The sequence below is a fragment of the Bos javanicus genome, chromosome 6 (assembly GCF_032452875.1).
Source record: "Bos javanicus breed banteng chromosome 6, ARS-OSU_banteng_1.0, whole genome shotgun sequence".
Lineage (NCBI taxonomy): Eukaryota > Metazoa > Chordata > Mammalia > Artiodactyla > Bovidae > Bos > Bos javanicus.
Window position 1 is genome coordinate 63,562,144 of NC_083873.1, and position 26,144 is coordinate 63,588,287.

At 37.4% G+C, this 26,144-nt stretch overlaps 1 protein-coding gene across 6 annotated transcripts in view; it reads right to left on the reverse strand.

Moving 5' to 3' along the window:
• YIPF7 (Yip1 domain family member 7) overlaps positions 1–26,144 on the reverse strand; it is an 85,920-nt gene that overhangs the window by 18,412 nt on the left and 41,364 nt on the right. For 2 of the 6 annotated variants that reach the window (XM_061420056.1, XM_061420059.1), the window contains exons 2-3: positions 11,302–11,418; positions 1,186–4,038 (exon numbers count right to left, since the gene is read on the reverse strand). In XM_061420056.1, coding sequence (XP_061276040.1) covers positions 3,855–4,038; positions 11,302–11,417 — 300 coding nt within the window. In that variant the 5' untranslated portion in view covers position 11,418 and the 3' untranslated portion in view covers positions 1,186–3,854. Of the gene's footprint in view, positions 1–1,185; positions 4,039–11,301; positions 11,419–11,597; positions 11,794–14,975; positions 15,078–26,144 lie in introns of those variants that run through there. The other 4 variants (XM_061420055.1, XM_061420057.1, XM_061420060.1 and 1 more) reach the window with 4 other exon arrangements.

Sequence of the window (26,144 nt, forward strand, 5' to 3'; positions counted from 1 at the left end):
TGAAGAAACCCAGATGAAAATGTTTTACAAGACATTGTTACTGATTTCAGGCACTTATTTAATGGCATAATTAACTTTTGCATGTTTCAACATTGAGTCATGAAACAGTAAATGAACATAAGATCTAATAAATTTTTTCATAAGAAAAAGTATCTTATGTATTTTTAACCAAAATACATTTCCATAATATTTTGTTTTAAAATTTATTACATGGTATGCAAATGAGACTATATGTATTTATCAATTGTAGTACTCTAATATAACACCTTATTTTACAAGATAAAAAAGATGAAACTGTTATGAAATTTGAATGCAGAATTTATTGTTTTGCTGTCATCTAGTGGTAGTAAAGTATACAATATATATGCTGTAAAAATGAATTAATACCTTTGTTTTCTATGCAAATTATGGCATTGGCCTTTCAAATATGAACATCAGGCTATGCTACAAATAAAAATACCAAATGTCACAGTAATTTTTTTAGTCTGACAGATTTGAATTGACTATTATTTATCAAGATGCATTTGTTAACACATTGATTGCACATTATCACATAGCACAAGTTATCATTCTTACAGAAAACCAAGCGAAAGCGAGCTTTTTAGCGAGCAAACTGAGGAATAAACAAACATATTTTCAAATAGCATGTTTTTGTGCAAGGGGTAATTATTATAGCTTAATAATTTTATAGGTTGTTTTGGTGTACACTCAATAAAAACTAGCAAATGTCATTTATCATCTTATACTAGAAATCCTGCATATGGTCTTTTTATACCTTTTAGACAGATAAGGCTTGAGGCTTCACAAAGTCACCATGGCTGAAGAGCATATTGGATCAGAGTCCAGAAATTTCATAGACTCAAAATGCAAAATTATATTAGGTACTGTTATTTCTAATATATATATTTGGTAAGTATAATCACAAAGAGAAAAAAATTATAGGAATTTCTCTGAGCTGGAAAAAGGAGGAGGGAAAATCTAATATATTTCCTATTTGAAATTTGAGAAGACATCTCAGAAGAATGTGTTATAGTTTAGAATATCAGAATGGAAGTATTTGAGACAAGTAGAAAATATTATATTCAATAAATATTATAAGAAAAATTGATTAACCATAAAAAAGTTAAATTCTACTTCACATACTAACTTAAAACAATTTTGAATGAATCAAAAATTTAAGTCCAGAACAAAAAGATAATTTAAAAATTTGAGAATCTATAAGAGGATATATCTTTCTGGCTTTAGTTAGAGCTGGAGAAATATAGTCTAAACAAAGAACAATTGGAAAAAAGTTACCAAGAAAAATATTGTGGGGTTGAAAACATAAATATTAAAATGTCTATATGCTCTAATATCCCATAAATAAATTAGATGGCAAACACAATCTATGAAAAAAGCATGAAATATATATTCCAGACAATAATAAATATCTTTACTATTTAATATGTCTAGAAATAAAAAAAGAAAGGAAAAGTCTTAAGATTTTAAAAGCAGAAAGACGTAAAAATCAACAACATGAAAATAAAGTCTAACTTCTCTAGTAACCAAGAAATAAAAAGTATTTTTTTTTTTGCCTTTTTTGCCTATCAAATTAACAAAGACATTTACTATTCTACTGTGTAGGTATATTGGCTCATCATTTTTCCAGATCAGTCTGACAGTGTAAATGCCTTTAACCAGCAATCCCAACGTTATAGATCGATCCTGAGGACAGATTCTGTACAGGTCAAAGTTATCTAATGTGATGTTCACCAAAGCACTATCTATTATAAAGGAATAACGTTTAAGATTTAAATTATGATGGTGGTTTAGTCACTAAACTGTGTACAACTCTTGCGACCCCACAGACTAGTCTCCTCTGTCCATGGGATTTTCCAGGCAACAAAACTGGAGCAGGCTACCATTTCCTTCTCCAGGGAATCTTCCTGACTCCGGGATCGTACCTATGTCTCCTGCATTGCAGATGGATTTTTTTACTGCTGAGCTAGGTTTAAATTATGGTATTTGTATATAATGGGCTTCCCAGGTGGCTCAGTGGTAAGGAATCTGCCTGCCAGTGCAGGAGATATGGGTTTGATTCCTCAGTCAGGAAGATCCCCTGGAGAAGGAAATGACAACCCATTCTACTATTCTTGCCTGGATAATCCCATGGACATAGGAGTGTGGCAGGCTATAGTCTATGGGGTCACAATGAGTTGGACATGACTTAGTGACTGACCATGCATACACTTGTATATAATAGATCATGTTTTCAAACAATATTTAATGACTTTAAAGAATGCAAAAATAAAAATGCTTATGATATAAGGTAACTTTAAAAAAACCCAAAACTTCATATCCATAGTATGTTCCAATTTTTAAGTATTTACAAATATGTATATTCAAAGAGAGGCAGTATTTCATTTTTAAGTGTGTATGTATATATATATATTCATAGAAAATAGAATAAAGGCTGGAATAAATATTATCAAATCATTAATAATAGTCATGTCTCAGAAACAAAATTTTCAGGGACTTTATATTTTTATTCATATGTTTCTATATTTTCCAAACTTCTATTTTTGAATATAGATTACTTTTATAATTAGACAATTGATAAGTTTTTTTATTTTTTAAGTAGAGATGTTGGCAGGGTCATGGCAAATGCCTAATGAAAATAGCTTATAACTTTCAGGGGTTAGGTATCAGAGGTAGAGGCAACTTAGAATGCATGGTTAAGCATAAAAGATGCAAAAATTTAACTGGCCTCTGAAGTTCCAACAAATTGATTATATAATTCTATATGTACTTTTCTGAATAGTTTACATCTTTATCCTCTTCTTAATTTTGAAGGCAAACAGAGAAGAATGTTTTAATATCAGGTAGCTGGCTGTGTCCAAACAATGATCTTTTAATGTAAAATACTGGGAACGTTAACCTATCTGTTTTCATTGGACAACATAGAAAAGGGAGCAGTTAGCCTGTGAATATTTCTCCTTGGCTCCCAAATTTAAAACCTCCTTGAATTTTAGTTTTGTAGCATCATACTGTGGAGAAGGAAATGGCAACCCACTCCAGTATTCTTGCCTGGAGAATTCCAGGGACAGAGGAGCCTAGTGGGCTGCTGTCTATGGGGTCGCACAGAGTTGGACACGACTGAAGTGACTTAGCAGCAGTAGCAGCAGCAGCATCATGTTGACATGCCATAGGAACAAAAGTAGCAGACATAAATTGGCTGAATCTCAAAAATTTTTTAAATAAAAAAAAAGAACCAATGGATGGGAGATCCCTGAAATCTTTGGAGGAAACGTCCATCTGCAAGGGTCCCCAGGTTTCCTTGCCACCAGCAGTGCTACTTACTGGAGTCATATTCCTCCTTACTTAGTCATACCTAGATGAGATGAGGGGGCTCACATGAGCCAGGAAGGAGGAAAAAACAAAAAAAAACTCGCTTCTCCATGATAACAAAAAAAAGTATATTGAGAAACTACCCCTGTTGCCCCCAGGCAAGCATAGCAGAAAATAGTAAAACATGCTGCTATAAAGTAGCTTCATTAACTAGGTGGGAAGAGTGGTTACTTTGATATAATTACTTTGCCTGAAGATGCTCACTGTTGTCTAGAGATGGCCAGGGAGTCCACATGTAAGAAACAGTGAAGAAACATTTAAAAACTGCAAGACCAACATAGTGTTAGCACCTATCTACTTCAGATTTTCCCCACACAAACAGGAGACGAACTCCCATTGGTTTAAATGTATCTGTCTGGCAGACTCTCGTTTATATGTGGAACAATCATATAAAACGCTATATGCAGCATGCTGATAGTATGCATTAAGTGCTGATGATTGCTATTACTATTCAAGCTGTACACACATTAATAGCACTTCCTTAACTTATCTTCTAGTAAAGGAGGCTCTTCTTCAAAGCTGTCAATGTAAGAAGATGGTGAATAATAATCCTGGTTGGATGCTGGCTGAAAAAACTGTCCTGAGTAACCTGCTGATGCGAGCATCTCTGCTGGGACAAAGGCAGGCTGAGGCTGTTCACTGGCTTGTTGTCTAGAAAAAGGAAAATATTGATACTGATACAGCTAAGAAAGGGATATCATGATAAAGCGGGGAAGGAAACTATAATTTTCCTTTTATAATTTCTCCTGGTTTTTATGACTATTCATCCATGAAAAAATTAACTTGCTTGAAGTTTAACCTAAACAAACAAACCAAAAAATGAAAAGTAACTAGTTGTGAGAAAACTCACTAGAAAAACAATCCATACTGACTAACATGCACTGATTATTTGCAATGTGTTGGACACTTCACATTTTCTCACCTAATTAATACTCTGCAAAGTAAAAACTGTAGTTTTAATCTCATCTTACAGAAAAAGAAATACAGATTCATGGAGACTGAATGACTTGTCTGGCAACACACAATAACATTCAAGTGCTGGACAGTGAACTGAAGCTGTCTGTCCGAGCAGTGCCCTTCTCCCTACATGATGCTGCTTTTCCACTGATTTTCAGGGATATCACCAAATAGGACATTCCCTATAAATCTGGGCAAAGAGCAATTAAAAAATCACAGTCATACTAAGTGAAGCAAACCAGACAAAGACAAATATCACATAATATTGCTTATATGTGGAATCTAACAAATGAACTTATTTACAAAACAGAAATAGACCCCCAGACATAGAAAAGCTGTGGCCCTTCCCAGACAGTTATTTCCAATCAAATTATCTTTGAGTCCCTGACTAAAAGTCTTTCATAGCTGGCTTCACTGTTCCTCTTTTGAAATATGTGATTTAGTTTTGTCAAAACATAATGTTTCAACATTTACTTGATTGTGCTTTTTTAAAAAAATTTTTACCATTTATGCGAGAAAAACAATCTTAGTAAATAAATTATTAAAGTTAGAGAATGGGAGGAAGATATGGGGGCTAGTCTACAATGTTATCTGGTCATTTCAAACTGTTTTTAACTAAAGGAAAGGAAAGAAACATAAAGAATGGTTCTTGATTACAGAGCATCTTAGTTAGCCCTTTGGGAAGGTAAATACTAAAATTTTAATGATTTAAAACCCAACACATTATTCCAAATTACTGAATTAGACCAAAATAAACACTGGACTCTGGCAAGTGGGATTTAAACATTAGCTTTGTTAGCAGGCATCTCTTCTAAAAATCATTTCGAACAACTGTGAAGTGACTGCAAAAAGTTCCCTTAGAACAACTGGCAAAATTTTGATCACATTTCCCTTCTTTAACTTTCTGACTCTATGTATTATATTTCTGCCTGTAATGATATTCATCTCACACGCTAGCAAAATAATGCTCAAAATTCTCCAAGCCAGACTTTCAGCAATATGTGAACCGTGAACTTCCTGATGTTCAAGCTGGTTTTAGAAAAGGCAGAGGAACCAGAGATCAAATTGCCAACATCCGCTGGATCATGGAAAAAGCAAGAGAGTTCCAGAAAAACATCTATTTCTGCCTTATTGACTATGCCAAAGCCTTTGACTGTGTGGATCACCATAAACTGTGGAAAATTCTGAAAGATAGGAATACCAGACCACCTGATCCGTCTCTTGAGAAATTTGTATGCAGGTCAGGAAGCAACAGTTAGAACCCGACATGGAACAACAGACTGGTTCCAAATAGGAAAAGGAGTATGTCAAGGCTGTATATTGTCACCTTGTTTATTTAACTTATATGCAGAGTACATCATGAGAAACACTGGACTGGAAGAAACACAAGCTGGAATCAAGATTGCCAGGAGAAATATCAATAACCTCAGATATGCAGATGACACCACCCTTCTGGCAGATAGTGAAGAGGAACTAAAAAGCCCCTTCATGAAAGTGAAAGTGGAGAGTGAAAAAGTTGGCTTAAAGCTCAACATTCAGAAAATGAAGATCATGGCATCCGGTCCCATCACTTCATGGGAAATAGATGGGGAAACAGTGGAAACAGTGTCAGACTTTATTTTTCTGGGCTCCAAAATCACTGCAGATGGTGACTGCAGCCATGAAATTAAAAGATGCTTACTCCTTGGAAGGAAAGTTATGACCTACTTAGATAGCATATTCAAAAGCAGAGACATTACTTTGCCAACAAAGGTCCATCTAGTCAAGGATATGGTTTTTCCTGTGGTCATGTATGGATGTGAGAGTTGGACTGTGAAGAAAGCTGAGTGCTGAAGAATTGATGCTTTTGAACTGTGGTGTTGGAGAAGACTCTTGAGAATCCCTTGGACTGCAAGGAGATCCAACCAGTCCATTCTGAAGGAGATCAGCCCTAGGATTTCTTTGGAAGGAATGATGCTAAAGCTGAAACTCCAGTACTTTGGCCACCTCATGCGAAGAGTTGACTCATTGGAAAAGACTCTGATGCTGGGAGGGATTGGGGGCAGGAGGAGAAGGGGACGACAGAGGATGAGATGGCTGGATGGCATCACTGACACAATGGACGTGAGTCTGGGTGAACTCCGGGAGTTGGTGATGGACAGGGAGGCCTGGCGTCCTGTGATTCATGGGGTCACAAAGAGTCGGACACGACTGAGCGACTGATCTGATCTGATCTGATCTGAATGATATTCCTATGGTGGGATGTACTCTGAACCAAGTAGAGTGGTTAGCAAACAGGACTTCTAGAGTCCAAATGTCTGCATTCAAATCCCAATTTTATACTCTTAGGCAAACAGTTTCACTTCCTATGCCTCTGTTTATTAATCTGTAACATGAGGACAATAATAGAACTAATAAGGTTGCTGCTGCTGCTGCTGCTAAGTCGCTTCAGTCATGTCCAACTCTATGTGACCCCATAGACGGCAGCCCACCAGGCTCCCCTGTCCTTGGGATTCTCCAGGCAAGAGCACTGGAGTAGGTTGCCATTTCCTTCTCCAAACTAATAAGGTTATTATGAATTAAATTATCTGAAATAAACAAAGCACTTAGATTAGTGCTGGGCACATAAGAAGCAATCAATAAACATTAGCTAAGTGTTCGTATGTCTTCTTCCTGAGACTGACTCTGAAGCATTCTAGACACCTCCCTCACTCCCTGGAACAGCATCTTCTATATTTTTAAGTAGTTGTTTTCCAGTCTGCCACTTCCTCATAGAAAACAACATTAATCAGAGTCCAAGAGCTTGTATTCCTTCTGTGCTGATCATCTCTAGCTTTTTCCCACTTCGGTTCCCCTGGAACACCCACACTGACTTTCACAATATACCACCCAACCTGTGTTTTCCTACCAGGAGAAATCTCCACTATACACATGCCAGGATTTCTATCCACAACCCATGAAGCAATGGCCATACCTGGTCCATATACAAACTCTCTGAGTACTCACGAATTCTTCAGTATTCCCCTTTTCGCCACCTATAGCTGGGGTTATACAATTCCAACCAGCCTGAAGAGACTTGTCTTTACTTAGATGATATTGTGTTGAGATATGGCATGGCCTCCATGGCGAAAATGTTTTTACCTGTTTCTGTAGCAATAAGACCTAACATTCACCTCCCAATGTAAACATGGAAGATAGAAGATCACTGTTAGGTGACTCAATTATAATTTCTGTGGTTGCAGAATTATGTTTCTTGCAGTCAGGTTTCTGTGTCCCATCAGATGATCACTAGCTACATATTTTATTAGATGGAAGTCCAAAACTATATGGACTTCTATCATGATGGTCGATTGATGCTACTTTTCTTTGTCAGTCTGATCCCAGGGGAATGGGGGTGGTGCACTGACTCCCAGTGTCCCATTTTATCTATATAAGTCTCCAGGTAAGCCAGTAAACAGACATTCTAAGTATCCTTGATTATACAGGGTGAGTTTGATGGCAGTGTGTTTGGCATTGACAGAGATCTTTAGGGATTCAGAAAAGCTGATTCAGTATGTATTTGCTGAAGGCCTCCTGAAACTTTTAAAGGGAGTTTTCCAGGTGTCACCTTTCTGTAGAAACCACCGTTTATTACTCTAAATAATTGGAAGATATTTCTCATTTCAAAAACTGGAAAACTACAATGAGAAAATATAGCCTAGATAATTGGCTACAAGCATTGAAAATAATGCCTATCTGAATGACTGGACAGTTAAGCTTTTTAATGAGAAAACTCCACATTAAACTAAGAAAACTTTATACAAATATATTTATTCATAATAAACATATTCAACCAGCTTCAGATCACAATGCCATTTATTGAGCAGAATAAGTTGTTTTTTGGATGTGATTTCATATTGGGGAGGAGAGGATGGGGCAGGGGGCAGAATGAGAAAAATAGACATATTGATTATAACCTGCTACTGGATTCCTATGTCTTTAGCCAGTATGGTCAGCATCTTGTTCTGATTTGGGATATATTTTAATTGAACTATTAACTGTATGAATAAAAGATCAAATATCAAGTCATTTGATGCAAACCAGTAAGTCACTGACCTGACTCCATGTTTTATGTACCTCATAAAAGTACCACAGTTAATACACCCTTTTCTAATTCCTGAGACTTGAAGCATGGGTTGGAATTTAGGGTTGCCACAATTCAAATCAGAACTTGGATTTAAATGCTAAGCAACTGAAGTAGGCTAAGCATTTGAAGCATAAGTAGGCATAAGCATAAGCAGGCATCAACTTGATAATGTAATCATAACTTGTCCTCACTTGGTTATATTAATTTTCATCTTCTTGTCACCTCAACTTCTGTTGATATGGGCAATCAAATGGAAAAAAAAAAACAAAACAGGGTGGGGTAGGGTAGAAGAGAAGGCTCTAGTTTGAGTCCCTGATTAAGGAGAGAGCTTTGTCTCTATTTTATCAGACATTTTAGCTTTGTTTAGTCTGAAAATGTAGATTGCAGACCCTACCCAGGTGCTTATTCCATCTGGAGACGAGAGAAAAGAAACAGCGGGTGACTGGATTCTTTCAATAAAATAGGAGCACAGAGCTGAAAAATTCTGTTAGATAGCTCTTGTGTGGATTATATATTTTGAGCTACCCTCTTGTAATACCTTCATGCTCAAACTACTTCCCATGCCATCACATACTTTTCTGTTTTTTCCTGACTGCAAATTGTAAATCATAAAAGAAATAAAGTTCTTTTCCTGTTGTTGAATTCTGCAATGAGCCAATTCTAAACAGCCTATTCCTTCTCCCTTATTTTTCTTATAAATATTTTAAATATATTTAATTTGCCTGGTAATATTCAGATATGATGGCTCGAACAGTAAAGGATCTGCCTGCAATGCAGGAGACCTGGGTTTGATCCCTAGGTCAGGAAGATCCCCTGGAGGAGGGCATGGCAACCCACTCCAGTATTCTTGCCTGAAAAATCCCATGGACAGAGGAGCCTGGTGGGCTAATGTCCATAGGGTCGCAAAGAGTGGGACGTGACAGAGTGACTAACACTTTCACTTTCATAGATAGATATATGGATTTTTTTCATTCTAAGAAATTCTTATGGCAGCTTGACTAACACTAGACAACACAGACTAGGGGCATAAATGAGATAAAATTCCAAATATTTAACTTTAATAACCATTTTAAGAAAACCTTATGGACCAATGGTTTTCCCTATCGCTTTACAGCAGCCGTTCAGCATCAGCCCTTAGGACACAGCTTGTGAAAACAGCACGTATCTGCCTGTGTCTGTAGGAGTCATCAGCCCATGAAAATAATGTCAAGATTGTCTAGGGTGTAGTTGAAACAGAAGAGTCACCACTGCCAGTTGTATTTATTCTGTTTTATTTTTTCTCTTTATTCTTAAGTTTTCAAGGTACTTATCTGTGTGTGAAAAATACACTTCAAGAATTAATACATTTGAAATGTTTGCTATGAAGTTTTTTGCCCTAAACTTGTTGGAATGGCATAAGAAACACACATCCTGGTTTTCCTAAGATGATCCAGTATATTCTTATTGTATTAACGTTGTTACCAGTAACACACATTTTACTCTCAAAATGTCTTGATTTTACAATAAATTATATGACTACCTTAGTTCTGGGTCTAATCCAATACCCTAGGGTTAGTAGGCTAACCTCATTTTTTACTGGCTATATGACCTTGGAAAAGTTCTCTAATTTCTCTGTATTCCTTCTTACCTTTCACTAATCTAGACCCATATAACTATGGGTTAGAAGTTTATTTAAAGAAGAATATTTAAAGAAGCAACTGTATAACCAAATACAATGTTTAAGTGACTTGGCAACAAAGTGTCCATTGCCTCTACAAACTATAGTTATATGAAAAAATTACATTTCTATAATGGTTTTACCTTCGCATACACTTTCCAGTGCATGGGGTCACTAAGAGTCGAGCATGACTGAGCGACTTCACTTCCACTTTTCACTTTCATGCATTGGAGAAGGAAATGGCAACCCACTCCAGTGTTCTCTCCTGGAGAATCCCAGGGACAGGGGCGCCTGGTGGGCTGCCGTCTATGGGGTCGCACAGAGTCGGACACGACTGAAGCGACTTAGCAGCAACACTTTCCTACACATTATCAAAATTGCTTTTCAGATAATTCTCATGAGGTAGAGAATTAACTTATTATTAACTCATTATTAATATCCTTATTTCTCAGTTTAAGACACTCAGTCGGGGAAGTTGTCTTTCTTAATGCGACAAAAAATGAATGCTAGAGACAGAACTTAAGCCAAATTCTTCTAATCCTACCTGCCCTATTTGGGGCATTAGTAAAGGATAAATACTAAATTCTTAATCATCTTTAATTTTAGTTCAACTTAAATAGCTAACACATCCTGAACTATCAACTTAAATAGCTAACACATCCTGAATTATGTATATCTAGATTTCATTTAGGAATTGCCACATTGCATTATAATAGCATACTTAATTGTCCCCTTCAACATAAATTTTTAAATATTGTGAGGGAAAAGATTATGGATTTTTTCTTTATCTTTGGGTTTGTAGCACCTTCCTTAATTCCTGACACACAAGCAGGCACTAAATAAATATTTATTAAATTGAATAAAAGCTGTTTCTTGAAGGGTGTCCTGGAAAATATCAGGTAAAAAGAAAATGTTTTGTTTGCCCAGGGCCTGTATTCACACTCCCTGTTAAGTGATATTTTGAAAAGAGGAGACAAGCCCTTCACCTATAAATGGGCCTGCAGCAATAAAAGCATTCATGGAGAACTGAATGCATTTCCCTGCCCTTTCCTGACATTTCTTCTTGGACATTTTACTGAGAAATAATGGGGAGAGGTTTATCTTCCCCCAAGGAAACCACCCTACCTGAAACCCCATGTCAAAATATTATGACTTTTAAAAATGAGAATATATTTTCTCCATGTCAAGTACTTACTTTCTAGATCCATAAAGATTTCCACAGGCATTAGAATCATTACAAGTCTGCTCCTGATTATCAACGGTGTAATTAGATTGGTAAAAGTCAGAGTCAAATTGTCCCAAGTTTGACATCCTGAAAAATATGAGTGAAAAATGGAGAAGATTAGGAATCAATAAAATTCTTTTGAGGTATTTACAGGATTAATAGACAATATGATCATGGCTGGATTCCTATTAGAAAACAAGGTATTCTCTGAATGGGGGAAGGGTATGGAAATGTATGTTAGAAAGCCATTTACAAAACCTATATACCTTCAATTAACTTTTCTGAAGTTTTCACTAAGCAGGACTGTAACTAAATTGACTTTGCCTGTGTGTGTGCAAAGTCACTTCAGTTGTCTTTGACTCTTTGTGAACCTATGGACCATAGCCCACCAGTCATCTCTGTCCATGGGATTCTGCAGGCAAGAGTACTGGAGAGGGTTGCCATTTCCTTCTCCAAAATTGATTTTAATTATCTGAAAAAAAAAAAAAATCTTCACCTAATACCTTGTTCTCAGCAGTTTAAGAGAAAAAGTTTAAAAGTTGGTATACATCTTGAAGATTTTCCCTTAAATAATGTTATTTCCTCACTTTAAAACCACATATATAGATAGCTATACACATACATATCCATATATATACACACACATATATATATTTGTTGTTTTTCAGTCCCTCAGCCATGTCCGACTCTTTGTGACCTCATGGACTGCAGCACTCCAGGCCTCCCTGTCCTTCATCATCTCCCAGAGCTTGCTCAAACTCATGTCCACTGAGTTGGTGATGCCATCAAACTATATTGTACTCTGTCATCTCCTTCTCCTGCCTTCAATATTTCCCAGAATTAGGGTCTTTTCTAATGAATAGGCTCTTCACATCAGGTGGCCAAAGTATTGGAGCTTCAGCATCAGCTCTTTCAATGAATATTCAGGACTGATTTACTTTAGGATTGACTGGTTTGATTCTCTTGCAGTCCAAGGGACTCTCAAGAGTCTCCTGCAACAGGCATCAGTTCTTGGGCACTCAGCCTTCTTTATAGTCCAACTCTCACATCCATACATGACTATGGGACAAGCCATAGCTTTGACTATACAGACCTTTATCGGCAAAGTAATGTCTCTGCTTTTTCATATGCTGTCTAGGCTTGTCATAACTTTCTTTCTAAGTAGCAAGCACCTTTTAATTTCATGGCAGCAGTCACTATCTGCAGTGATTTTTGAGCACAAGAAAATATGTATCATATATATATGTGTGTGTGTATATATGTATATATACACACAGATATATACACATACATATATATATATACACACATTATACATACTTAGGTTGGGGCAAGGGCTTCCCTGGTGGCTAAGCTGGTCAAGAATTTGCCTGCAATGTGGGAGACCTCAGTTCAATCCCTGGTTGGGAAGATCCCCTGGAGAAGGGAATGGCTATCCACTCCAGTATTCTGGCCTAGAGAATTCCATGGACTATCCATGGGGTAGCAGAGTGCGACACAACTGAGCTACTTATACTTCACTTCAGGTTGGGAGAAATGTAATTGCAGTTTCAGACTTTGAATTTGAAATCATTATAACTATGCTCAAACATATCTTTATTAATTAAAATAGGAACCATTATAATCAACACATTTTTGCAACAAGAAATAAGTTGGTTTATTCTTGTAGCGTAAAAATCTGTGCTTCTGGTTTCAATGAACTCTTGGAAAGCATTTTCTGCCCCTTGTTAGTTGTGGAAGTATTTTCCACGCTGCTTCTGCTGCTGTTAAGCCTCTTCAGTCATGTCCGACTCTGTGCAACCCCATAGACGTCGGCCCACCAGGTTCCTCTGTCCCTGGGATTCTCCAGGCAAGAATACTGGAGTGGGTTGCCATTTCCTTGTCCAGTTTTCCATGCAAAGTTGCTGAAATACTTGAAGAAGTGGTAGTCGGTTGGCAAGAGATCAAGTGAATATAGAGGATGAGGCAAAACTTTGTAGCCCAATTTGTATATATATAAAATACACAGAAAGTAATGTCATTAGCAAAAAAACATAAAGCAATAAATGCACGTTAAAGTAATGTATAACATAATCACACTTAAGAATGTATTCCAATATCAAACAGCAAAGTTCAACAGTGCAAAACTGCAATTACTTTTGCACTGAGAGTTGGACTGTGAAGAAAGCTGAGCACCAAAGAATTGATGCTTTTGAACTGTGGTGTTGGAGAAGACTCTTGAGAGTCCCTTGGACTGCAAGGACATCCAACCAGTCCATCCTAAAGGAGATCAGTCCTGGGTGTTCATTGGAAGGGCTGATGCTGAAGCTGAAACTCCAATACTTTGGCCACCTCATGCAAAGAGTTGACTCATTGGAAATGACTCTGATGCTGGGAGGGACTGGGGGCAAGAGGAGAAGGGGACAACAGAGGATGAGATGGCTGGATGGAATTGCTGACTCGATGGACATGAGTCTGAGTGAACTCTGGGAGTTGGTAATAGACAGGGAGGCCTGGCGTGCTGTGATTCATGGGGTCGCAAAGAGTCAGACACAACTGAGCAACTGAACTGAACTGAACTGAATAGCATGTGTGTGTGTGTGTGTGTATGTATGTGCATCATCTATCTGTACTCTTTGCAAAGCCAGGAAGTAAATGGCTGATAGTAATATATAAGCTTGATTTATTCATAGAGCTTTAAAGTGTGCTAATAGCCTCTCTACTCCCCAAAACAAAGATAAAACCCTCAAAACTAATCTTCCAGTTCTACTTTCTAATTCTTAAATGGTGTTTGGAACATTTTCCTTTTCTCTTGCCCTGTCTGCTGCACCAGGGCTTCTGCTGAGTCAGAGGAAGAAAGGCTTGATTTGGCTATAGGAAAAGAGCCTGTTTCCATACACTCTCTGCAGTTTCTACTCACTACTGGGAATGAAGAGCAGTGCATATAGTCTTGATTGAGACCTAAGGGCTAGAATACCAGAGGGAAAAACAAAGACTTGACAGGAGAAAAAGTTGGGGAAGAAAGTAATAGCAAAGTAGGTAATAGTGTCTCTTTGGATGAAAATTAGAGAAATGGAGTAAAAAATCTTTTCAACTCAACATTTTAACCCTTATTTTCCTTTGAAAAGCTTTCTATTTCAAAAGAATAATTTGAAAATCACTAGGAGTAGTTCATATAATAATCTATGGTATACTACTTATAATACATTTCAAATGAAATTGCATAAACAGCTTGAGCTCTAAGGGTCTCATTAATCAGAAATATTCAAGTAACAATTGTCAAATATATCACTTTTCAGCTCAGTAAAAATGCAAAAAGCTACTCTAAAATTAGACTCATACATTTGATATAATAAATCAAGATTTTTCATTAGTAATATGTATAAAAGTAGCTATAAATTATGTAAACTAAAATCAGGACTAGGAGAGTGTAAAATCTTTTAATAACTTGCAATTTAAAAAATTTAGAATTTAAGAGCATAACTTTTTCAGTCAATGAAAATATGTTATTATAAAGCATAGGCAATAATTTTACTGAAAGCACACTATGTTTTCAGAACATGCAAAGCTTTATGTTAATATGATTATTGGTTTTGCAGTCCTCATATAACCTAGATTTGTATTTTGTTTAAGTGCCAAATTCTTTAGAAGGATCAGACACATACCTTTATATTATTTTATGTTGAAAGATCCTCCAACAAATAGTAGCTTTACTTGAGAAATTTTTAACAAATCAGCTCATGAAAAGATGACCTGCTGAGTCTATATATAAGCTTCTAAATTTGTACTCTGACACTCTGAACAGATGCTACAGCCAAAAAAAAAAAAAAAAAAAAACCTGCCAAAAGCCAAACACAGTATTTTATAACACTTGTTACAGTGTACAAACACAGTGAATGGTGTAGAGACAATTTGATAAAGTAAATGGTAGATTCAGCTTCCTTGTGTGACTAATGTACCATTGAACTCTAATTTAAAATCATTTATTTGAGGCTAACAATAAAGAGGCCTAACACTTCCTCTCCTTCTTAGCCTAGAAGAATATATTCAGCCTTCACAAGATTTTCTAATAAAGTGGTAAAAATCAACATATGGTACATGAACTTAACATAACAATCTTAGCAAAAATCTGAAAATGTGTGATCAATTTTATCCAAATCTGAACCATTCAATTTAACCAACACTGAACCATTCAACCAACAACACTGAGAAAGACTCCCCATGGTCTATGTCTGATTTTTACCCTGCTTCTTACTTCTCCATCACAGCCCAAGATAGATATACTAATATGATCTAGAGCACTCCTCATTCATAGGGCATATTCTGCCCCATTTTTAAGCCAATCTTGATCACTGAAAGACATCTATGATATTGTGTTTTATAAGGAAAATATATATCTGGTAATTTAGTTGACCAAAATATGTTTCTCATTATATTTGGTCTTTGTCCATGGTTCCTGACTCATGGCTCCTAAAACCCTTGGAACTTCCTAAGTGTTGAGAGTGACAGAGGTGTCTCTTGGTATGTTAATCAGGTGATTTGGGGACCTCGTCTAATGATGGGGGCTGGTTGACAATGGAGCCAATAACGTGAATAGAGGGTTGGAACATTCAACCCCATTCTCAATCTCTGAGGAGGGAAGAGGGCTGGGATGTTGAATTAATTGCCTGTGGTCAATGACAGGAGAAGGCAATGGCAACCCACTCCAGTATTCTTGCCTGGAGAATTCCAGGGACAGAGAAACCTGGTGGGCTGCCGTCTGTGGGGTTGCACAGAGTCGGACACAACTGAAGCGACTTAGCAGCAGCAGCAGCAGGTCAATGACAACCAATTATGCTGATTACTGAAACCTTTATAAAGCCTCAAAAGGATAGGGTTTGGAGAGCTTCTGGATTGGCAAACCCAGAAGGTGGATGTGCTGGGAGAATGGCACCCTCATAGACAGGGCATGGAAGCTTCTCTCCCTTCCCCACTCTCTTGCCCTATGCATTTCTTCCATCTGGCTCTTTCTGAGTTATATCCTTCTATAATAAACCAGTGATCCAGTAAGTATATTGTTTCTCTGCGAACCTCTCTAGCAAATAAACCGATTCTAAAGGAGATCAGTCCTGGGTGTTCATTGGAAGGACTGATGCTGAAGCTGAAACTCCACTACTTTGGCCACCTCATGCGAAGAGTTGACTCATTGGAAGACTCTGATGCTGGGAGAGATTGGGGGCAGGAGGAGAGGGGGACGACAGAGGATGAGATGGCTGGATGGCATCACCAACTCGATGGACGTGAGTCTGAGTGAACTCCGAGAGTTGATGATGGACAGGGAAGCCTGGCGTGCTGCAATTCATGGGGTCGCAAAGAGTTGGACACGACTGAGTGACTGAACTGAACTGAACTGAACTGAAGGAGGCAATCCTGGGAACCACCAATTTATAGCCAATTTATAGGTCAGAAGTACCAATTTATAGGTCAGAAGTACAAGTAACAACCTGGACTTGATACTGGTATCTGATGGGAGGAGAGAAGGAAGCCAATAGTCTATTAGGATTCTTAAGAATTGAGTTGAATTGTAGGACACCCAGATGATGTTCCAAGAATTATATGGTGCTGTGTAGAAACTTACCCTCTATAACTTGTTGGAATTGGGGCCAAATAATTTACCACCAGATCCATTTCTTCCAGGAAACTGCCTGAGTTGGTTCCCTTTACATTCAAGGATTACTTCAAGGAGGCAATTTCTATCTGGATCTGGTGGTTTCATCACTAATATCAGTATCAAGGCTGGAGGTCAAGTTCCCCTGTGATCTGCTTCTTACTGATTCTTCTTTATAGTACTTGAGATTTCTCAAGTATCTAGCTCTCAGTAACTGAAATCTGCTGTTCAAGGTTACATTGCACTTTGGAAATTTCTGCTAGAGCCAATGGCAGATCAGATCAGATCAGTCACTCAGTCATGTCCAACTCTTTGCGGCCCCATGAATTGCAGCACGCCAGGCCTCCCTGTCCATCACCAACTCCCGGAGTTCACTCAGACTCACATTCATCGAGTCAGTGATGCCATCCAGCCATCTCATCCTCTGTCGTCCCCTTCTCCTCCTGCCCCCAATCCCTCCCAGCATCAGAGTCTTTTCCAATGAGTCAACTCTTCGCATGAAGTGGCCAAAGTACTGGAGTTTCAGCTTTAGCATGAAACTAATGGTAGATAGTAAAGTAAATTTCTCCACATTGTTTAAAAATATTTGGATTTTGAAAATCTTTAATCAGAGCTGTCTTTTGCCAGGTCACTAGTCAGGTAACAATAAATCATGCTTTTTTTTTTTTTTTTTTTTTTTGAGGATCTATTGAATACCAGACTGTGTTCTAGATTTGAAGTTATAGAAGTAGACAAATTAAGAAGTAGAAATAGACTTGTACTTCAAGAAGTAGACTTGTACTTCAAGAGACATATTTTAATATCAATCCTACTGTATCTACAACAGAAAACAATGACTAGCCTGGTACAGTTCTATGAATTTAAGGTTTAAGTCATTGAACTTTTGCATCAACCTTATAAAATATGATTATTCCATTTTACAGAAAAATAAGTGCAGGTTAAATAACTTGCCCAGATGGAAGCTAGTAGGTAGCAAAAAGCCACTATTCGCAACCTGGTAGACTAACTCCAGAACTCACAATTTATCCAAAACAAGGTCAGGAATTAGCCAAAATCTATCAAGAAGTGAGCATAAACTCTTAAGATGGAGAACTCAAAGGGGAGAAAATTAGGGTATTCAGTGAAGTCCTCTTAAGAAAGTCATTTGAATTGAGACCTGGTTGATGAAAAGAAGCCATTTGAAAGACTATGTGAATAGGGTATAAAGCAAACACTCTGTGGTGGCAAGGAATTGGCAGTTTATAGCTTAGAAAAAAAAAGCCATGTGGTTATGGTTTTGAATCATAAGATGATGAGTTTAAAGGTAGAGGTAGAGGCCAGATCATAAAAGCCTTGGCAAGGAGTGTAGATTTTATAATAATTGAAATAAGATGCCACTGCAGGGTTTTAAGCATGGGGTATGATCAATCTTAGGCAGAAATTGAAAAGGGAAACTCATTAGGAGGATGTTGTGCCAGTAACAAATGCATGATGTAAAGGTAGCTTGGACTAGGGTAGCAGTGGAAGTGGGAGAACTGGTAGAAAAGTCTCGGCAGCTGAGGGAAAAATGAATTGAAGGGATCAGGACCAGACCAGTGCTGAAGTAAGAAGACAGTTCATTCCAGTGAAATGATGTGAAGCTGTCTGAACTGGGAAAGGTCCAATGCAGGTGAGGAGGACCAACCAGGTACAAAAGATATATGGGAAGAAGATTTTTATAGGGTTTAGTTTCTGTTGGCTAAGAGGCTTCCCTGGTGGCTCAGCTGGTAAAGAATCTGCCTAAAATTCAGGAGACTTGGGTTTGATTCCTGGGTGGGGAAGATCCCCTGGAGAAGGGAATGGCAAACCACTCTAGTATTCTTGCCTGGGAAATCCATAGAGGGAGGAGCCTAGTATGCTACAGTTCATGAGGTCACAGAGTCAGGCATGACCGAGTGACTCAGTTCAGTTCAGTTCAGTCACTCAGTCACGTCCGACTCTTTGTGACCCCGTGGACTGCAGCACACCAGGCTTCCCTGTCTATCACCAACTCCCGGAGCTTACTCAAACTTATGTCCACTGAGTCAGTGATGCCATCCAACCATCTCATTCTCTGTTGTCCCCTTCTCATCCCACCTTCAATCTTTCCTGGCATCAGGGTCTTTTCCAATGAGTCCATTCTTCGCACCAGGGGGCCAAAGTATTGGAGTTTCAGCTTCAGCATCAGTCCTTCAAATGAATATTCAGGACTGATTTCCTTTAGGATGGACTGGTATCTCCTTGCAGTCCAAGGAACTCTCATGAGTCTTCTCTAACACCACAGTTCAACAGCATCAATTCTTTGGCACTCAGCTTTCTTTATAGTCCAACTCTCACATCCATACATGACTACTGGAAAAACCATAGCTTTGACTAGATGGACCTTTAAAAAAATAAGACAAACTGCCCCTTTCCATCTTGGGCTTCCCTGATAGCTCAGTTGGTAAAAAATCTGCCTGCAATGCAGGAGACCCCAGTTCAACTCCTGGGTCAGGAAGATCCACTAGAGAAGGGATAGGCTACCCACTCCAGTATTCTTGGGCTTCCCTTGTGGCTCAGCTGGTAAAGAATCCACCTGCAATACGGGAGACCTGGGTTCAATCCCTGGGTTTGGAAAATCCCCTGGAGATGGGAAAGGCTATCCACTCAAGTATTCTGGCCTGGAGAATCCATGGACTGTATAGTCCATGGGGTTGCAAAGAGTCTGACATGACTAAATGACTTTAACTTTTACTTTCAAGAGGGAGAAGAGAGGGATAATTATTGAAGATAATTTATAGAATCCTAATGACTTCCCAGTTCTAAGGATCAAGTTTATGGAAAAAGGCCAGATCGTTATATAGTAGCCAAATTTAGATTATCATACTTTCTATTTCTTCTTTCAAAGGCTTTTATGTGAGAAGCTAGATCCCTTCCTATAACAGCAAGGACTCAGAGTACACTCTTTCTTTTGATATATAAAGTCACTGAAATGTTTGCCAAAGATAATAATATTTTCAATCTTAGTTCACTTAGTTGGATTTTAAACTTACTTTGTGGTTTTGTATTTTTCAACTTAGTTTTTTTAATTTATGGAAACCAGCTTGATTAGATGAATTGCAGAAAAAATGTGAACTGAAATGGCATATAAAAATGAAATTAATCTAAACCTCAAGAGAGCTATAAGGTATGAAACATTGAAGACCAATGACTTCACACTCCTGACAAGTGACTTTTGCTGTCATTCAGTTGCTCAGTCACTTTTGACTCTGTGACCCCATGGACAGGAGCACACCAGGCTTCCTGTCCTTCACTGTCTCCTGGAGTTTGCTCAAACTGATGCTCATTGAGTTGGTGATGCCATCCAACCAACTCATCCTCTGTCACCCCCTTTAATACACATATCAAAATACTTTGAAAATACTCTTATACATGTAACACCATATGTATATAAAACATGCATTTAAATCTTTTTCCATTAATGAATCATCCAATTGTTATAATGTTCCCTTGTAGCTCAGTCGGTAAAGAATCTGCCTGCAGCGCAGGAGACCCGGGTTCAATCCCTGGGTTGGGAAGATCCCTTGGAGAAGGAAATGGCAACCCACTCCAGTATCCTTGCCTGGAAAATCTCATGGACAGAGGAGCCTGGTGGGCTGCAGTCCATGGGGTTGCAAAGAGTCGGGCACGACTGAGCAACTAACACTTACTTATGTTGAAGGACAGAGTTGAAATTGATATTATAATTAGTTCATATACTTATTTCTGGGTTCTGAATGATCAAAAAAGCTGGATAATATGAATAAGGATTCTCACCTGATGTAAAGAGCACCACATTCTATTCACAGCCAGTTTCTGTTCCTTTCCCCTTCTCCTTCCCTTTATCTTTCCTCCCTTTTCTCTGTCCTCTCTCTAAACTTTCTTCTAAGGTGATCTCATCCACTCCCCTGGCTTGATAAACCATCTGTATAGAGAGAGTTCCTCATGTCACATATGCAGCCCTTGCCTATCTTCTCAGCTTCAAACTATTTCATATCATATAGACAATTCAAAATTTAACATAATCCAAACTTTTCTTTTACCTTCTACCTTCTCCAACCCAACACTCTTTTCTCCATTTCGGGAGATGGTATCACAAGCCACTCATTCGAATCAGAAATTATCTAATCCTTTGGTGAATTGTATAGATTCTATCTCTAAAACATATCTCCAACTAACTAATTCTCTCCATCTCAACTGTCATCACCGCAATGTATACTCCTCTGTTCTCCCACTTAGACTTCTATTCAATAAAGTGAAATACTCCTTTTAAAGTAGCAGATCCAGTAGGTGGTCATACATGTTTACATAATCAAGACTGTAAAAGTCATACCATTAATGGCACAGTAACTTGCCAAATAGGGACAAAGTTTCTTTTGTGGTTGCTGACTGCAACTCACAGTGGGAATAAGAAGAATTTCCATCTGTAATTTCTTAATCTCTCTGGTGATCTGTCAAATGTCAAAAGACTGTGAGTTGGTCAACAGCTATATCTGAAACAAGTTGCCCTCTATCTGACAATTATGCATACATATTTATGTTAAAGGATGAAAGTTTACATAGATGGATGAATGATCACTACTATTAATTTAGCTTACTCAGAAACCAGTGTTTCAATTGTGTAAATCTAAGCATAACATATGATTATGTCATTCATTACTGCAATTTTTCAATATAAAAATAGAGGCTCCAAGAGGTTAAGTGACTTCTGCACAGTCACACATTTAATATGTAACAGATCAAACGTGGAAAATCAGTTGTCTCAACCCCATTTCCTTTCATTACTTTTCATCTCTTAAAAGACTACTTATGATTATCTAAAGTGCCGATATTAGGGTGTATCTGTTTGGAAATATTAAACAATATTTATTTACAACCTCCAGCAAATATTTTTCAGCTAAACAGAGCTTCTAATGAGCCAAGGGATATGTCATAATTTTCTACCTCTGCTGACAGAGAAATGGGTTGTTTTTTTATCAGTGTTTATCAGGTAATTATTTTGGCAGTCTATATTTCAGTTTAATGTATTTATACTATAAATTACTACTCTTATTAAGGCAGAAAAAATACATGTTGTGTTCCATTAATTTTTTAAAAATACATTTTGCTTAGTGTTCTGTACGTGCTCCTTTTGCTAATACCATATAAGATTTGTTCAAGATCATCTGCCCTTTAAAGACCAGGCTGCTTCTATTTTATGAGCCACAGTCACATGAAAGTGGGCATAAAATTCTGCTTCACTGAATGAGTTTTAAGGAGTTCAACATGTCCCATGACACGAAAAGAAAATTACAGCGTTTTCTTTCATTAATATGAACATAATTATCCTTGACTTTTAATCTGGCTATTTCTTATTAGCTTCCACTTTTGTTTTAGAAGAAAAATCGGAATCTAGCAGAATTATTACTGAACACTTACAAGTTTTCAGTTTGATAGCAAGTAAATGTTAGCAAAAACATAATATACACCTGAAATTGTGAAAATTAATATGAGTGGTAGTTAATTAGTACATTATTATAATAATAATTTCAAAATGTAATAAATTTTTATACAATATAAATTTACCCTACTGATATAATTAATTTTTATAGAAAAATTTCCTAGGAATTACATATATTCTGCCACAAGTTATTTAACTGCAAGGATCCTCAGCTCCCTCATGCATAAAACAAAAATAAAATTTTTACCTATCTCTTAGGTAGTATGTAGTTTATCTTGATCTCATCAACTTAATTTTATTTTTCTCTGTGTTCCATAATATACTTAAACTTCATAATATACCTAAATCAAGGTAAATATAACATATATGTACATGTATATATAAATGTGTATAAAATGTGAGGATTAAATAGAATTTTGAATAGGAACAGTTAACACAGGCCGGGGCAAGTTGCAAACACTCAATAAATATTATTAGTTATGATTATTATGATTACACTTGTCAGCAACAACAATAATTTCTGCTCACACATTTGATTGTAAGTTTAAATCTACTGCAATCTACAGAGATTCTTTTCAGTAGAGTCTTAAACTTTTTTTTGAACAGTTGTATATTTTTTCATCTTCCTAGTATAACTTTAAAAGAGTTTATTCTTCTTCTTCTCTTTAATGTGATAACTTTTTTCCTTGGGAGCAAGAAAGAAAATGTTCCACAACTGTCAAAGAGAAATAATCACAAAATTTTGGAAAAGATACTGTTCCAAACATAACTAACTCCCTTTCAAATAAATGAATATTTATTTTAAGCATTTAATAAATCTAAAACTAATATTAAGAATCAAAACAATTAGAATGGGAAAATTAATAAGCAAGTAATGATTCACAAAGAAAGAATAAGAGATGTCAGAGAAGCAGAAAATTAAGCAGATGATAGCTAGATGCTAATGTGATTTTCTAAGACAAATGTAGTCACAGAAAGGTTAATTCCCTTCAGGAATAAAGATCTATTTTTCTTGGCATTTGTGCACTTAGGAATGCACTTTCTTGGGCTTTATCCTTTATTCCTAATTCTTGTAATAGGCATTTATTGCTCCCCAGTATCCAGGTTCATTTTTCTTTCCTGTCAGAACCTAGTTTTTCCTTTGGAGAACACCCTGCTGACTTTGTGAGTTATGTGATTCTGACTAGAATGACAGCACACTTGGTAGAAACATTGTAATACCTACTGTTAACTGCAGAAAGAATGAAGGAATGGAGCCAAAGCAAAAACAGCACCCAGTTGTGGATGTGACTGGTGATAGAAGCAAGGTCCGATGCTGTAAAGAGCAATATTGCATAGGAACCTGGAATGTTAGGTCCATGAATCAAGGCAAATTGAAAGTGGTCAAACAGGAGATGGCAAGAGTGAACGTCAACATTTTAGGAATCAGCAAACTAAAATGGACTGGAATGGGTGAATTTAACTCAGATGACCCTTATATCTACTACTATGGGCAGGAATCCCTTAAAAGAAAGGGAGTAGCCATAAGGTCAACAAAAGAGTCCAAAATGCAGTACTTGGATGCAATCTCAAAAACGACAGAATGATCTCTGTTCGTTTCCAAGGCAAACCATTCAATATCACACTAATCCAAGTCTATGCCCCAACCAGGAATGCTGAAGAAGCTGAATGGTTCTATGAAGACCTACAAGACCTTTTAGAACTAACACCCAAAAAAGATGTCCTTTTCTTTATAGGGGACTGGAATGCTAAAGGAGGAAGTCAAGAAACATCTGGAGTAACAGGCAAATTTGGCCTAGGAATACAGAATGAAGCAGGGCAAAGGCTAATAGAGTTTTGCCAAGAAAATGCACTGGTCATAGCAAACACTCTCTTCCAATAACACAAGAGAAAACTCTATACATGGACATCACCAGATGGTCAACACCAAAATCAGATTGATATATTCTTTGCAGCCAAAGATGGAGAAGCTCTATACAGTCAGCAAAAACAAGATTAGGAGCTGACTGTGGTTCAGATCATGAACTCCTTATTGCCAAATTCAGACTTAAATTGAAGAAAGTAGGGAAAACCACTAGACCATTCACATATGACCTAAATCAAACCCCTTATGATTATACAGTGGAAGTGAGAAATATTTTTTAGGGACTAGATCTGATAGACAGAGTGCCTGATGAACTATGGATGGAGGTTTGTGACATTGTATAAGAGACAGGGATCAAGACCATCCCCATGGAAAAGAAATGCAAAAAAGCAAAATGGCTGTCTGAGGAGGCCTTACAAATAGCTGTGAAAAGAAGAGAAGCGAAAAGCAAAGGAGAAAAGGAAAGATACAAGCATCTGAATGCAGAGTTCCAAAGAATAGCAAGAAGAGATAAGAAAGCCTTCCTCAGTGATCAATGCAAAGAAATAGAGGAAAACAACATAATGGGAAAGACTAGAGATCTCTTCAAGAAATAAATAGAGATACCAAGGGAATATTTCATGCAAAGATGGGCTTGATAAAGTACAGAAATGGTATGGACCTAACAGAAGCAGAAGATATTCAGAAGAGGTGGCAAGAATACACAGAAGAAGTGTACAAAAAGATCTTCATGACCCAGATAATCACAATGGTGTGATCACTCACCTAGAGCCAGACATCCTGGAATGTGAAGTCAAGTGGGCCTTAGAAAGCATCACTATGAACAAGCTAGTGGAGGTGATGGAATTCCAGTTGAGTTATTTCAAATCCTGAAAGATGATGCTGTGAAAGTGCTGCACTCAATATGCCAGCAAATTTGGAAAACTCAGCAGTGGCCACAGGACTGGAAAAGGGCAGTTTTCATTCCAATCCCAAAGAAAGACAGTGCCAAAGAATGCTCAAACTACCACACAGTTGCACTCATCTCACATGCTAGTAAATAATGCTCAAAATTCTCCAAGCCAGGCTTCAGCAATACGTAAACCATGAAATTCCAGATGTTCAAGCTGGTTTTAGAAAAGGCAGAGGAACCAGAGATCAAATTGCCAACATCTGTTGGATCATTGAAAAAGCAAGAGAGTTCCAGAAGAAACATCTATTTCTGCTTTATTGGCTATGCCAAAGCCTTTGACTGTGTGGATCACAATAAACTGTGGAAAATTCTGAAACAGATGGGAATACCAGACCACCTGACCTGCCTCTTGAGAAACCTATATGCAGGTCAGGAAGCAACAGTTAGAACCCGACATGGAACAACAGACTGGTTCCAGACAGGAAAAGTTGTACCTCAAGGCTGTATATTGTTACTCTGCTTATTTAACTTATATGCAGAGTGTATCATGAGAAACGCAGGGTTGGAAGAAGAACAAGCTGGAATCAAGATTGCCGGGAAAAATATCAATAACCTCAGATATGCAGATGACACCACCCTTATGGCAGAAAGTGAAGAGGAACTCAAAAGCCTCTTGATGAAAGTGAAAGAGGAGAGTGAGAAAGTTGGTTTAAAGCTCAACATTCAGAAAACCAAGATCATGGCATCTGGTCCCATCACTTCATGGGAAATAGATGGGGAAACAGTAGAAACAGTATCAGACTTTATTTTTCTGGGCTCCAAAATCACTGAAGATGGTGACTGCAGCTATGAAATTAAAAGACACTTACTCCTTGGAAGGAAAGTTATGACCAACCTAGATAGCATATTAAAAAGTAGAGACATTACTTTGCCAACAAAGGTCTGTCAAGTCAAGGCTATGGTTTTTCCAGTGGTC